This window comes from Cricetulus griseus, chromosome 3, assembly GCF_003668045.3.
Source record: "Cricetulus griseus strain 17A/GY chromosome 3, alternate assembly CriGri-PICRH-1.0, whole genome shotgun sequence".
NCBI classification, from domain to species: Eukaryota; Metazoa; Chordata; class Mammalia; order Rodentia; family Cricetidae; genus Cricetulus; species Cricetulus griseus.
Genome location: NC_048596.1, coordinates 116,494,719 through 116,510,915, shown reverse-complemented (window position 1 = coordinate 116,510,915; position 16,197 = coordinate 116,494,719). Strand labels below are relative to the sequence as shown.

General features: G+C 46.0%; 1 protein-coding gene across 2 annotated transcripts in view; it reads left to right on the top strand.

The window, feature by feature from the left end:
- Alpk3 (alpha kinase 3) overlaps positions 1-16,197 on the top strand; it is a 47,442-nt gene that overhangs the window by 17,860 nt on the left and 13,385 nt on the right. The window contains exons 5-7 of one of the 2 annotated variants that reach the window (XM_035442422.1): positions 208-994; positions 1,032-1,036; positions 1,105-1,525. In XM_035442422.1, coding sequence (XP_035298313.1) covers positions 208-994; positions 1,032-1,036; positions 1,105-1,525 — 1,213 coding nt within the window. Of the gene's footprint in view, positions 1-207; positions 1,526-16,197 lie in introns of both variants that reach the window. The other variant, XM_027408277.2, reaches the window with a different exon arrangement.

Sequence of the window (16,197 nt, the reverse complement as noted above, 5' to 3'; positions counted from 1 at the left end):
CTCCTGGGACAGCATGACCATGGTCAGCTGCCACCCTCTTGTGGCCTCAGTTTCCTCCATTGTAACTGAGGAAATTCATGATGCCTAAGGTAGGGCAGGACTTGGATTGGGAGGGAGCACGTGGTCAATGCCAGAGGCTCTGGCTGTGGGGAGGAGGGCTCTCGCCTCCCAGGAGGGAGAGATGGCGCCTCATGCTCCTGCCTCTAGGTGCCGGGAAGAAGATGCTGCCATCTACCAGGCCTCTGCCCGCAACACCAAGGGCATCGTGTCCTGCTCAGGGGTCCTAGAGGTGGGCACTATGACCGAGTACAAGATTCATCAGCGCTGGTTCGCCAAGTTAAAGCGCAAGGCTGCAGCCAAGATGCGGGAGATAGAGCAGAGCTGGAAGCATGGGAAGGAGGCTTCCGGGGAGACCGACACCCTTCGCAAGATCAGCCCTGACCGCTTCCAAAGAAAGCGCCGACTGAGTGGGGCCGAGGTGGCAGTCCCCTCAGCCCCTGTCAGGGAAATGGAGGAAGGGTCCTCGGCAGCTTGGCCGGAAGGAGAGACTGAGTCCACACAGCACCCAGGTTTGGGTTTGATCAACAGTTTTGCTCCTGGAGAGGCACCCACCAATGGGGAACCTGCCCCAGAGAATGGGGAAGATGGAGAGCATGGTTTGCTGACCTATATCTGTGAGGTCATGGAGCTGGGGCCTCAGAACACCCTTCCAAAGGAGTCTGGGGCTAAGAAGAAAAGGAAAGATGAGTCTAAACCGGGAGCACAGAAGCCAGAGTTAGAAGAGGCTGATGGAAGCCAGTGCTCTTCAGAAAATGGCATCCCCAGTACAGACAAACCCAATTCCAGTAGAAGAGAGAAACTCACGGATACACAGCCAGCTCAGTCCCAGCCCAGAGGCAGGGTAGCACGGGGAACTGGGCCTTCTGGAATAGAAAGCACCAGGAAGTCAGCCTCTGTGGGCGCTCAAGACAAGGTCCAGGATGCTTCTGCCCCAGCCCTGGCCTCTGTCCCAGCTCCTGCACCAGTCCCAGTCTCCGTCCCAGCCCCAGCCCCGGCCCCGGCTCCAGCCTCCATCCCAGCCCCAGCCCCTACCCCAAGCCTCAGCTCAGATCAGATATATTTCTCCCTGAAGGACATGTACATGGAGAACACCCAGGCAGGCAAGTCCCAAGGAGAGGAGAGGCTTCCACCCCCAAGAACCAGGGTACCTGGAGAAAATCCCTCGGGTAAGGTACCTGTCAAGGCTAGAAGTGAGAAGGTCCCTATGGCCTCTGGCCAGCCCACGACTTCCATGGTCCCCCCACCCATTAAGCCTTTGAATAGGAAGAGATTTGCTCCTCCTAAACCCAAAGTGGAGTCCACTACCACTTCTTCCTCAAGTCAAGCTCCAGAAGCTGTGGCCCAGAGCTTAGGGAAGACCCTACCTCCAGCCTCTGCCCAGGTCCCAACACCCCCCGCCCGACGGAGACACAGCACCCGAGATAGCCCCTTGCAAGGACGAACAAGCTACAAGACTCCAGGAGAGGTAAGTGTGGCTACTGAGTGTGGAGGTTGCTCTGGAAACTGACCTCATGGAAACTCTTGCTGTAATGGCTTGGCAGCCAGTGGGTGGTGGGCTATTTATAGAAGGGGGTGGGGAAGGGCTGGAGTGCCAGCCAGGAGCAAGGGGGCACAGTCATGGCCCTTGCTTGACCATACTCCAGATAGGAGCATGCCGGCAGCATAACCAGACTATATCTCTCCTTGTCTGAGAGAGAATGGAAGCTCCTGGATGAGGAAAGAGGAGAAAGATAACTGTTCTCTGGGGGGAGGAAGAGGGATCGGTGGAGAATGTTTTGTAGCCATGATGAAGCTACAATGCTATATGGGGACGATGGGAGTGTTCCATGGTGTGGAGCAGTACCCGTGATGCTCGCCAGAAGACTTAAAAAGAATGTTATGATCCAAGCACTTGGGAGGCTTAGGCAGGAAGATTGTGAGCCAAGGCTAGCCTGGGATGCACAGCAAGACCTTGTTTCAAAACAAAACAGAGTCATTCCCAGCTCCCCCCAAACTGAGTGTCTAAGAAGTACTGGTTGGTTCATTCTGGTTTTACTTAAGTTTTGGGATATGGCTGGCAACCCTAGGCAAGGTGTGATCTTGGGCAAGTAATAGTCAAAATAATAATTCATAGCCATTGCAAGAAATGGGTGCTTAGGAGGCATGGTGTACGTAAACCAAGTGTGATGGCACAACATATATTGTGGGAGATGGGGGAAAGCTGGCAACAGGAGTTAGTCATTTCTAGGGAACAAGTAGCCGAGAGGAGTTTTGTGTGGAGGAGGGGCAGGGCTATCCACTGGCCACAGGTAGACAGATGGGATTCGGCGATATGGAGCTGGAGGAGCAGGGTGGAGTGGAAGAGAGGTGGCCAGGATTTCGTGATCTGGAGGCAGAGGGACGGAAGAGTTCCTTCCCTAGGACTAAAGTGTTTCCCCTCTGGGCACAAACGGGAGGACAGTATTTTTATGTGTGTGTGTGTGGGATAAAATAAATGGGACACGTTTATATTAACCATGTATTACTGTTTATCAGAAATTCCAATTTTATTGTGCTCCGTATTTCTCTTGATTTAATGTAAGTGGAGACGGCTTCTGATTTGGGCAGGAACTACGCTGAGACTGTTCCTCAGGGTAGAGGAAACCAGAGTCCTGGTTCCCATGAGCTGAGGCTTTGTGTGGGAAGGACAGATGGTTTTTTTGGAACAGTGAAGGGAAACACATGAAGGACAATTGATTCAGCAACTTAGGGCAAGGAGAGTGGGCTTCCCCATGGGGAAAGAGCATTCACAAGGGAATAAGGGCAGAGGGGCTGAGCTGTGACTGGGATGTGGTCTTATTTCAGTGGGTGCTAAGGTTAGGCTGTGGGAAGAGTAGATCAGAGAGAGGGCTTTGGAGTGGGACAAATCTCAAAGACCATGTTCTGCATCTGTCCATCACTTTTGTCTATCTTGTTCAGAGTTCCTGGTGATGTCAGTCCCTCAGTGGCTCCAGGCAAGTTTGGTAGGGCTGTGTCTCTGACAGCCCCAGACTGCACAACAGCCTTCCAGAGAAATAGCCCTTAGAGGCCCCGAGGGAGCTAGTTTAGGAAGTGGTCAGGCTAGCTGCCAAGTATGTGTGTGAACCTGGCTTCTGCCTACAGGGGTGGGAGCCCCACAACCAGGTGGCTGTATCCTCCTGGCAGGAGGGAAAGAAGTGCCAGCTCACCCCTCCCTTGGGTAGGGATGGTACAGACAGAGCAGGCACCTCAGGGGTTGTCTATATTGGTTCTACTTCTGCCAGAACCTGTCTGGTTTTTTATTTTATGTATATATTTTTGGTAAAATTTTAAAATTTTAAACATTCACGTGAAAGATGCATTTAACATGTAGATATATATGCATTTTATTTATTTTGTGTGAGTATAATCGTGTGTCCGTGTGAGTGTGTGTGTGTGTGTGTGTGTGTATGGGTCTGAGTGTATGTGGAGGGGAGAGGGCACCTTGCAGGGATTGGTTCTATTCTTCCACGGTGTAGGTCCCAGAGATGGAGCATTGGATCCCCTGGAACTAGAGTTATGGACAGTTGTGAGCCACCATGTGGATTCTGGGACTCAAACCCACGTCTTCTGCAAGAGCAGGCAGCAGGTTTGCTAGGTGTGGTGTCTCACACCATTGATCCCAGTATGTGGGAGGTAGAGGCAGGTAGATCTCTGTGAGTGAGAGGCCAGCCATAAACCCTGTCTCAAAAAACACAAGCAATATTTTTAATTGCTGATCCATCTCGCCAGTTCCTTATTTCTATTTCTGCTTGTTATTATTATTATTATTATTATTATTATTAATGTGTGTGTGGATCTGTGTGTAGGATACTGTGAAGACACCTCCGTGTGTGGGGAGGACAGGGAGCAACTTCAGGCGCTAGTTCTCTCCTTCTGCTGTGGGAACCAGGGATTGAACTCAGGTCACCAAACTTGCACCACAGGCCTTTTTATTGGCTCTGCCCCTAATTTAGTTTTCTATAATGCCCCCCCCCTTTTTAAAGCTTCTCATTATTTCTTGAGAATTTGTCTATGGTTTTAAAAAATTCCACATGATTAGGGCTGGAGAGATGGTTCAGTGGTTAATAGCACTGGCTGCTTTTCCAGAGGTCCTGAGTTCAATTCCCAGCAACCACATGGTGTCTCACAACCATCTCTAATTGGATCTGATGCCCTCTTCTGGCGTAAAGTAGTACATGCAGATAGAGCACTCACATACAAGAAATAAATAAATAAATAAATAAATAAATAAATAAATAAATAAATCTTTTAAAAAATTCCACATGATCAGATCTTTAGTGCCATAGCAAGAACATTTTAACCACTTCTTCTATGTGCCTAGACCTCCACAGGACACAGCACAGGAATGAGAGACCTCAGCCCATGTTTTGAGACCTGGACATGCCTCTCTACCCTCTCTTTTAAAAAAATTATATGTATGACTGTTTGGCCCAAGGGTCCCCTGGAACTGGGTTTGCAGTGGTTATGAGTCACCATGTGTGTGCTGGGAACTGAACCTTGTTCCTCTAAGAGCAGCCGGTGCTCTTAACTGCTGAGTAGCTCTCCAGCCCCTGAACACGTCTTCTGATAAACCCTGTAGGTTCTGAAAAACGGTCATTGCAAGGGGTGAGAATTCCTATCTCACAGTAGGGGCTGTGGCTTCTGGGGTATGCGTGAGAGCATTTTCTGAGGGGTGGTGGAGGTGGGGAGACTATCTACTGAATCAAGGGATCTAGGTTGACACCAGTGATAAGTACAAAGAAGATGTGATGAATGGTAGCTACTCTGGCTTTGAGGCAGAGGGGGAGGGGTGGGGTCTCAAGTTTCAATGGGGGGGGGGCATCTCAGAAGAGGCCTGACTAGTTTGACATCATGGATTTATAACTCCTGATATAATATTAGAAGAAAATATTAAATGGAATAAATTGAAATGTAAAAGAATGCCCATTTCTTCAGATACAAAAAAATCAGACGAAAGAAAGGAAGGATTCAGTTCTAGGAAGAACAAACAGAGTGAAGTCAGGGTGACAAGGTGAAGTGGTAGGCTGGACAAGGGCTGCAAAGCCCCCTGGTCCCACTCACAGTACTCACAGCGCCTCAGAGTTCCAGAACCTTCTCCACACTTACTTCCCTTCCATGTTGTGTCTTCTGTTCCTCCCGCCCTGCCCCCTGCAACACTAAGGTTTGGATGAGGCAGAAAGGAAGAAAGAACTAATATTGAATACTAGCCTCCATTAGCAGTAGTTAGGTAACTCAGACCAACTCTACTATTGAGGGAAGCTAGGAAATCAGCAAAATATGAGAAGTTTCTTCTTGAAAATATTGCAGAGCTAACAAAGTGGAAAGCTAGTGTGTTATGTTCTGGGAGGATCTTGAAATCAAGAATAGTGGGGACTGGAGAGATGGCTCAGTGGTTAAGAACACTGGCTGTTCTTCCAAAGGACTCAGGTTCAATTCCCACCACCCACATGGCAGCTCACAATTTTCTGCAACTCCAGGTCCAGGGGAATCTGACACCCTCATACAGACATACATGCAGGCAAAACACCAACACACATAAAATAAAATGAATAAGTTACATATAATGTAAAACACTAGTGAGCCCATGGGCTTGAGAGACAGCTCAGCAGATAAAGAGCTGTACAAGTGAGGACCAGAGTTTGGATTCCCAGAACCCATGTAATGCTGGGCAGGCTTACTGGGATGCCTTTAATCCTAGTATTCAGGAGGTGGAGATGGGATTCCCAGAGACTTGGTGACTCAAACTTGCTGCAATCCTCTTGGCTCAGACTCCCAAATGCTGGTGGGATTGGATGTGGGTGCTTACCATGCCTGGGTTTTCTTTTAAAGTTATTTCTATAAATTATTTCATATATAATATTTAGCAACTTAAGATAAATACTGGAGATGGGGTGGAGGGAGAAACATGTTAAAGAATCAGCAAAGCCACATGAGCCAGGTGTGGTGTGGTGGGGAAGGCCTTTAATCCCAGAATCAGAGCCAGGTGAATCTCAGTGAGTTAAAAGCCAGCTTGGTCTATATAACGAGTACCAGGCCAGCCAAGATTACCTAGAGACTCCCCCCCCCCCCCCGCCAAAACAAAACAAAACAACAACAACAACAACAACAAAACCCTAACCAAACCAACAAAAAAACTAACCAACAAAAGCCTGCTGACCATAGAGCTCTGCCTTTGGGGGTTATAGACATGATCTAATTTTTAAATTATATTTATTTATTTAGTGTGAGTGTGTACTTGCTCATGTGTGCGCGTGCACAGAGGTCAGGGGACAACTTGCAGGAGTTGGTTCTCTCCTTCACCATGTGGGTCCACACATCAAACTTAGGTCTTCAGACCCGGCGGCAAGTGTTTTTCCCACTGAGCCTCCTTGACAACCCCAGCCATGATTTGTAAAACTAAAATTCTACTTTCTGAGTTCAAGAAGGTGGAAAGGTGAGGTTAAAATCTCAACAAAGAACTAGTTACCATGACAAGTGACTGGGGTGTGACTTTATTGGTAGAGAGAGTCCTTGCCTTGCCTAGCATGCAGGAAGGCCGGAGTTGGATCCTTAGCACCGCATAAACTGGGTGAGGTGATTATTAATGTCTGCAATTCCAGCACTCTGGAAGTAGAGGCAGGGGGGTCAGAAGTTCAAGGCCACCTTTGACTTCATAGAAAATTTTAGGCCAGCTAAAATACTATCTGTAAAAAGAGGGGAGAAAAGTCCAAATACCCCAAGAAAGGCCTTGAAAATGGGGTGAAAATGGAAACTACAACCTCAGAGGTCTGAATGGAACTTAGTAGTATGAATGCAAAAGGCACCACGGGGACTTTCCTCTGCTGTGAGATGGGGTCTAAGACATCTCTAAAGGGAAAATGTCAGGCAGGTCTGAAACCCAGTTGTCTCCTGAGCTCTGCCTCCCTCTCCAGCCCGGAATCCTCTCAGTGGGGCCTGATGTTGAGGAGAGGTGATGACCAGACTGAATCCAGGTCCCAGGATGGGCCCTGGCTGTTCACGCTGACTATCAGCTTAGCTCTGGGACCTCTGGGTCATGCTGCTGGGGGGGGGGAGGGTGAGCACATGGCTGAGTGCCTGTGTCAAGCGTGCAAGCCTCTGATCTGCCTTCGTCCACTCCTTTGGCTCTTACTGGTTAGATGTGGATGGCAGCCGAGGACTCAGACATTAACATGGACAGAGAGTTTTAGGAAGCCCTCTAGGTCAGGCTTGAGGCTAGGTCTCCTTGTGTCCATGGAGACATGGTGGCAGAAGCCAGTTGTCTAGAAGTTTGAGGGAGGAGGATTTTCTCTGCATTCACAGGGCAGTGGGTCTAAGACCATGGGACGGAGCCCTGATGAGGACTTTTGTTTGTTTTCCTCTGGATTCTCATCTTTGTCCAAAGCAAGGCTCACAGGTGAAAGTTATACCGCAGGGCTGGGAAGTTCCAGAGACATTGGGATCTAGAATGTAGATTCTGAGGATATCATGAAGAGGGAGAGGCTTGGGAAAATGACCACGGAGACTGAAGAATAACTGACTTTATAAATGCTACACATAGCCTGATGATAGTGGTGCACACCTTTATTCCCAGCACTCAGGAGGCACACACAGGTGGATCTCTGTGAGTTCGAGACCAGCCTGGTCTACAGAGCTAGTTCCAGGACAGCCAGGGCTACATAGGTAAATCCTGACTTGAAAAACCAAATACAATAAAATAAATGCTACACATTTCTAAACTTGTTCCTGAGTTTGAGAGTGCTTGTAGCTGAGACCGTCATTCAAGTATCAAGCTGGCCACTGGGTGGCACACACAAAGGACAGATCCAAATACCACAAGAAAGGATTTGAAAATGGGCCAACACGAAAACCACAACCTCAGATGCTTGAATGGAACTTACAGCTTGAACACAATCAAGATTACCTCCTAAGTAAACATTTTGGGGCCAGAGGGAGGCTCAGCAGTTAAGAGTTCTTACTGCTCTTCCAGTGGACCCAAGGTTGGTTTGCAGCACCCAGCTCACAACTGCCTGTAACTCCAGCTCCAGGGTATCCAGGGTCATACCTATCACATCTCCAGCTTCTGGAAACGTTCCCTGCTCCTAGCCATGTGTGTTCACACTTTTTTTTTTTGTCATATTTAACTGCTTCTAAGTCAGATGAATCCAATACTTAGCTCTTTTTTAAATTTTTTAATTTTAATTTTTGGTTTTTTGAGACAAATTCTCATTATGTAGCTCTGGATGTCCTGGAATTCACTTTGTAGACCAGGCTGGCCTGCTCAAACTCACAGAAATCTGCCTGTCTCTGCCTCCAGAGTTTTCACCACTACACTTGACTAAATAACTTCCTAACATAGCACTTGCTGTTCTTGAAGAGGACCAGGTTTTGTTTCCTATATCCACATTGAATGGCTTTCAACTGCTGGTAACCCCAGCTCCATGGATCCAGTGCTCGCTTCTGGACTCCTCAGATGCCTGAACTCACATGCACATACGCGCACACCCCACATATACACATAGTTTAGTGTGAAAATAAGCCTAACAACAAAAGGGCTGGCAAGATGGTTCAGGAGGTAAAGGCATTGGATGCTAAGCCTGGCAACCTGATTTGATACCCACATTTTGGAGAAAGATAGCTGAGTCTTGCAAGTTGTCCTGTAACTTCCATGTCCTTTGACCCCTACATCCCCTGACCTCCTCATACGCTATGGTACATGTACACATACATACACACACTAAGTGTAATAAATATACAAAACACACAAAAACTCCAGTTCAACAAGTCAAAAATAGCGGGGCTGGAGAGATGACTCAGTGATTAAGAGTACTGATTGCTTGCTCTTTCAGAGAGGATCTGAGTTCAATTCCCAGCACCCACAGGGTAGTTTACAACCTGTAACTCCAGTTCCAGGGGACAGGGTGTCCTCTTTTGGCCTGCAAGGGCACTCACTACACGCAAACCACAAACAGGATAAATGCACTGTAAAAATATAATCCAATTGTTGAAAAGTAAGGAAAATGAAAAAATCTTTAAAATAGAGGAAAATAATCCATTGCTTATAGGGGAACATTTGTTTGAGTGACCACAGATATTTTCATTCCAGAAAATGAAGGCTAAAAGAAAGTGGAATTATTTTTAACTGACAAAAGAAGATACTTCAGAATCAAATTATACATTAAATAAATTACTTTTGAGTATTAAAGGCAAACTACAAATGTTTGGCCAGTGTATCTGTTCTAGAAGAATTGCTCAGTAAATTCTTCAGAGGAGACCAATGCTACAACGCAATTTGCAATTTCAAGGATGAGTGGTGGATCTGGGGTGTAGCTCACCTGGTAGAGTGCCTCGCCTCGCATGCACTAACCCCCGGGTTCATCCCCAGCACTTCCTACCTGAGGTGATGTGCACCTGTCATGCAGCACCCCAAGGAGCCAAGGATCAGGAGTTCAGGGTTCCTCAGTTATAACTGAGTTCCAGGCCACGGTGGGCTGTGGAGTGAGACCTTGTTTCAAAAACAAAACCAAAATAAACCAGAAAAGGACAGAGTGAATGTTTTGGGGTTTGTTCTTTTTAATTTTCTAAAACTGATATAATAATAATTTCAAAAGTTAAAAATTATTTTTATTTCTGACTTTTATTTTTGAGACGGGGCTCATTTTGTAGCCCAGGCTGGCCTGGAACTCACTGTGTAACCCAGGAGGGCTTCAAACTCATGACAATCCTCCTGCCTTAGATTTCAGAGTCCTGGATTCATAAGCATAAGCTACCATGCCCAATCTTACATTCTTTAAACAATATGTTTGAAACTAGAAAGCAAAAAAATATGCCCCTGTCTCGAAAAAAAATGCTATTGTCTGGTGGAGTTTCTAATGTACATTAAGTATATGAGATGCAACATAAAGGAGAGAAGACAGAGGAACCTATGCGGGGCTAAGATCACTACACATTGCTGAGAATAGTAAAGTAGTGATCTCAGTAGACTGTGCCCCAACTCTGTATGCACTCTTTAAGATCACAGTCCGCTCCATCAAACTCAAGCCCTGGAGAGAAGAGCTACAGTTCCCAGGCTTCATCCAGTACCTGGTGGAGATCTTCTAGTAAATACTGAACCTATTATAGAGATTATCATCATGATTACAAAGGTGACAGAGGCACAAGATGACATGAGATGCAGAGAAAGGATTGATGGTAACCAAGGAAGAACTAGATCCCATTGAGGTGGTTATGGCCCTGTCTGGATGGAACAGAGGTATTCTAGGGGTTGGGCAAGGACATTCACATTCTAGGAGTCCAAAACCAAGAGTCATTTCAGGATGCTAAGACATATCAGACCAGCCATATAGATCCTCCAGATCTCCAAGGTCATCCCTTCCTTCCTTCCTTTCCATACAGCGAATCTGTCTCTAAAAGAGGAGTTCCAAGAAAAACACCTTCCCCTCCCCCCAAAAGTGATTAGCCCAAAGAAGAGGTTCCTCTGGAAAGGAATTCACAGGGACTGCAAAGATGGCTCTGTGATTAAGAGTGCACACTGATTTTGCAGAGGACTGGAGTTTGGTTCCCAGCACCCATATCAGGCAAGCTCACAGTCTCCTGTAACCCCAGCTCCAGGGCATTCAACACCCTCTTCCAGACTCCGTAGGCATCTGTAGTCATATATGCACAGACCCACATGCACATACAGACATACATACCGAGTAAAAATAAACTAAACCTTGGCTGGACATGGTGGTGCACTAGCTTTAATCTCAGCTCTAGGTAGAGACAGGTAGATTCCTGTGAGCTTGAGGCTAGCCTGGTCTACACAGTGAGTTCAAGGACATCTTGGGTTACATGAGACTACCATTTAAAAAGAAAAAGCAAGCAAATAGAGAGCAAGATCATCTACCATCACCCTCTTCAGCATCACCATCTTCCAGTTGTTGAGGGGAAAAGAGAAGTAAGAAGAAAATAGCTTAAGGCTCACAATGACCTCTAAGGATACACAGCTTTGCAAGAAGTTGGCGGCTATCAGGGACTTCTCTTTTTCTTTCTTTTTTAATTAGAGAAAGAGGACTTTTTGCTGGGAAAAATACTAGTGCAAACAATTCCAACAGTTTTTCTCCCCCACCCCCAAAAAAGACTGAAAGGAGTAGTATCTAAAATACACTCCAGGGAGCAAGGAATTCCTCTTGTGTGATGACAAAGATGATGGTGTGTGTAATCAGGCCAGAGACGATAAAGTCATGGCATTGTTCATCTCAGTAGAAGGTGCTTGAATTAAAAACAAACAAGCAAACAAACAAACCAGATAGCACTCCAAAGTGGACTCATGACAAATACCAGGGAGATGGACTTGCTGAAGATGAAGAAACCATGGGAAATAATGAAAAAGACAAAGACTCACAAAGAAGATGAGATTGCAGCAGAGGGGCCTGAAGAGATGATCACTGGGCCTGTATCCTCTGAGGATTTAGGAAGTGGGTGAGAGAGGATGGAAGTTAAAACAGCTAGTGCTATTTGTAATAGAAAAACTTATATGATACCACCTAGGTTCCCTCTGTATAATAAAAAATAAATTTATTTTATGTATGTGTTTTGCTTACACGTACGTATTGCACCACCTGTGTGCCTGGCAACCACAGAGTCAGAAGAGGGCATGAGAGCCCCTGTAACTGGAGTTACACCTGTGGATCACCATGTGGCTCCTGGGAACAGAATCCAGGTCCTCTGCAAGAAGAACAAGTACTCTTTACCACTGAACCGTCTCTCCAGCCCCAGCTTGCATATTTGTCTAAAGAGATATGTTGTTGGGACTAGGGAACTAGCTCAGTTGCTAAATTGCTTGATGCACAAATATGAGTACCTGAGTTCAATCTTTAAAAGCTGGAAATAGTGACATATACTGTAATCTCGGCACACTGGGGAAGCAGAGACAGGCAGATCCCTGGGGTACACTGGTCAGTCAACCTAGATGAAATGGCGAGTCCCAGGTCCAAGTAAAAGATCCTGTCTCAAAAATCAAGGTGAAAGCTCCTGAAGGACCATACCCAAAGCTGACTTCTGGCCTGTGCACCGCCCCCCCCCCCCGACACATGTACACACCATATGCACACCATACACAAAAATATGCTGTTTATGCACACACCTAAACCTAAACACCTTCTGTTGTTTGGAGGGCTCAGCCCTTGTAGACATGTAGAGAAGTATTCATACATCTACTATATATTTACTGGTCTCTAACTCTAACCTAGGCTTGTACTGGACCCTTGTCAGAGAGAAGGGGTTCACAGATTAGCAGATGGATACATGCACAGGATAAATAATTGCCATGAAGAATGATGGTGTGATGATGAAGTTAAGTCTGTTTGCTGTGTGCATAGGGATGAAGCCACTCATGTTTTAGAGGGTTGAGAGAAATTATGAAGTCTTCAGAGGTGAGAGGAACCTTGACTAAGATCTTCAAGGATGAGGGCAGTTTTCCAGGTAGGCAAAGAGCGGGGTCAGTATGTTTGACAGAGGAAAAACAAAGTAGTTACAGTTATTACGGTAAGTTAGTATTAGGTGGAGGGACCAAAAAGATGAACCTGGAGATATTGGGACTCTTGCTGAAGGAAAGACTTCATTTATCACATAAGAGTTTATTTTTATGTATTTATTTATTTTTGAGACAGGGTCTCAGTGTGTAGCCCTGGCTGGCCTGGAACACACTCAGCAGACCAGTCTGGCCTTGAACTGACTGCGATCCTCCTGACTCTGCCTCCCTCCCAAGTGCTGGGATTAAAGATATGTGGCACCATGCCCAGTTGAAGGTTTTATTTTTTATTTTCATTTTAATTAAATTTTTGTTGAATATGTGTCATATACACATGGTATGAAATGAAAACTTACTTAAGAGGGCTGGAGAGATGGCTCAGGGGAGACTGACTCAGTACTACTCTTACAGAGGACTGGAGTTCAGATCCCAGTACACACATCGGGCATCTCACAGCCACCTGTAACTCTGATGCCCTCTTCTGGACATCTTGGGTGCTGCACTCACACATGCACATCATTCATAGACATACATCTTGATTGTCAGAGAGAAGCTAAAAAACATGTTAGTTAAAATCCTTCAGTCAGACTCCCTATATTCACAAAATATGAATATTTCTCACATTTATAACACCATTCAAAATCCTACATTTAGTGAAAAAACTAAATTTTACAATATTTTGGATATATAATTAAATCTTTTTATTATTATTTTGAGACAGGGTCTCATTATGTAGCCCTAGTTGGCATGGGACTCTCTATAGACAAGGCTAGCATAGCTGCAGAGATCCAACTGTCTCTGTCTCAAGAGTTTGAGGAATAAAGGCATTTGCCACTACACCTGGTTTCATGTTTTGTTTGTTTAAAAATATTATAAAATTATTTTTAGGTGTGTGTGTGTGTGTGTGTGTGTGTGTGTGTGTGTGTGTGTGCGTACTTGAGTATTGAACACAGGTGTCCCAGGAGGCCAGAGGCATTGGATTCCCTGGAACTGTTGTGAGTCATCTGACGTAGGTGCTGGGAGCCAAACTTTGGTCCTCTACAAGAGCAACAAATGCTCTTAACCACTGAATCACATCTCCAGTCCTTAATGTTTTTCTTTTAAAACAGAGCAACATGGACTTTTTTTTCTCGAGACAAGGTTTGTCTGTGTAGTTTCATAGACCAGGCTGGCCTTGAGCTCATATAGATCCACCTGCCTCTGCCTCCCGAGTGCTGGGATCAAAGGCCTGTGCCACCACCACTACCCGGCTGCAACATAGACTTATTACTAAGAAAAAGTGAGACAGAACTCCCAAGAGTAGAAGGGTCTGCAAGGGAAGAATACTGTTTGTGTTTTGTTTCTTTATGGTGAGCAATGACAGTACTCTCCTTCTCTACCTGTTTTCTGTCTCTCTACTATCTTATAGTATCCACAAGCTTTATTTCTAAATGATAATCTTTGTATAGTTAAGTCTCTCTCTCTCTCTCTCTCTCTCTCTCTCTCTCTCTCTCACACACACACACACACACACACACACACCACACACTTTCCTAGTGTGTCTAGGTGACCTGGAACTTACTATGTAGAGACCTGTCTGCCTCTGCTTCTGTCTAGGACTAAAGGTTGGGCCACCATGCCTGGCTGTTTGGTTTTGAATCAGGGTCTCAAGTATCCCAGGTTGGCCTTAAACTAGGCTTGTGACTGAGGATAACTTGAACTTCTGATCCTTTTGCCTCCAACTCCTGTGGGCTGGAATTATACAGTGCTGGGGATGGGACCCAGGGCCTTGGGCATGCTAGGTGAGCACTTCACCACTTTAGCTATGGCTCCATCCTGGCTCCTGGTTTGTTTTTATTAGTGACTCCACCTGCCATCTTCCTGCTTCTGTTTTTTTTTTTTTTTTCCCTCCTGGATACAGGGTTTCTCTCTGTAGCTTTGGAGCCTATCCTGGCACTTGCTCTGGAGACCAGGCTGGCCTGGAACTCACAGAGATCTTCCTGCTGCTGCCTCCTGAGTACTGGGATTAAAGGTGCAAGCCATCACTGCCTGACGCCATCACAGCCTGACCTTTGTGGCTTTCTGAATCATCTTTTGGTTGACTGAATTTTGTTCTTTAGGTGCTTCCTCAAGTCACGACCAGAGGAATGATACTTATGTCCCGTGTGTTCAAAATAAGTTTCTTAGCCTGACAGCCTTTCATTCGTTCGTTCGTTCGTTCGTTCCTTCCTTCCTTTTTTCTTCCTTCCTTCCTTCTTAGTTTCCTTCCTTTCTACTTTCCCTCTCTCCCTCTCCCCCCTCTATTTCTTTCCTTCTCTCTCTCTCTCTTTTTTTTTTTAGACAGGATTTCTCTGTGGAGCTCTAGCTGTCCTGGAACTCTCTCTGTAGACCAGGCTGGCCTCGAACTCACAGAGATTCACCAGCCTCTGCCTCCTGAATGCTAGGATTAAAGGCGTGCACCATTATACCTGGCTTTACATTTTATTTTACCTTATTATTATTGTTCCTGTCCCCTCATGTGGTGTGTGTGTGTGTGTGTATATGTGTAGGTCAGAGGACATCTCTTGGTAGTTGGTTCTTGTTATCTACCTTGTTAAGCCAGGATTGTTCTCATTTTCAGCACCACTGTATATTCCAGGCTTGCTGGCCCATGAGCTTAGGCTGTCCTGTCTCTGCCTCCTGTCTTGCTGGGGGATTACAGAAGCATCAGGGATCAGACTCAGGCCATCAGAGTTTCACCACACGTGCTCTTACCCTCGCAGCTATCCTGCCCCAGCACTGTGGTCTTTTAAGACCACATTGTAGCAGGAAGTGGCAGAGGCAGTCTACCTAGTGTGTGGGAACCCAGCACAGAGCTTTCCGGTAGCAGCTGAAAAGAGAACACTGACAATGCATTGATTTCTTGGCATAGGTGCCATTCAGAGTTCTTTGAATCTGTTTGGATGACATCATGGTATCCCAACATGCCTAGGATTACTGGTAGATGTTGGCATTGAGGCCATTGTCAGTACATATTTTGAAATTCTCTCAGTTTACCTATCATTCTATACAGGTCAATTATTACATAAGAGAAGGACTGGCCAGGATGGTAGTTTGTGTCTGTAATCCCAGCATTTAGGAAGTCGAGGCAGGAGGATCAGTAGTTCAAGGCCTGTCTCAGCTACAGAATGAATTTGAGGCTAGACTGTGCTGCATATGACCTTGTTTGAGACCTCTTCTCTCTACCTTCCAAAAGATAGACAGACAGACATGGGAGAGGGAGATAGGAATGGGAGAAGGGAAGGAGAGAGAGAGAGAAAAAACAAACAAACAAAGGCAAATGGACGTCTGGGAGCCCTGGAACAAGGACAATATCCTCCAAATGACAGAGGTGAAGGCAGGGTCAGCCATGGGCTGAGTCTTTCAAGATGGCAGGATTTATTCAGGGAGAAGTCAGAAGGCCAGATAGGCCTGGATTCTATTCAACCTTAACCTAGTTTCTGGGATCAGAACATGAGACTTCGGGGTTCTGTCATGTGTCTCTGCCCGACCTTCAGCACACCTGAGGAACCAAGTGGCAAGATTCCCTTCAGAGCAGTTCTGAATGAGGTCGGAGAAAGCTGGGGTGTAGTACTGCAGAGATCCCAATGTGTGTAGCTAAGACTTTGCTT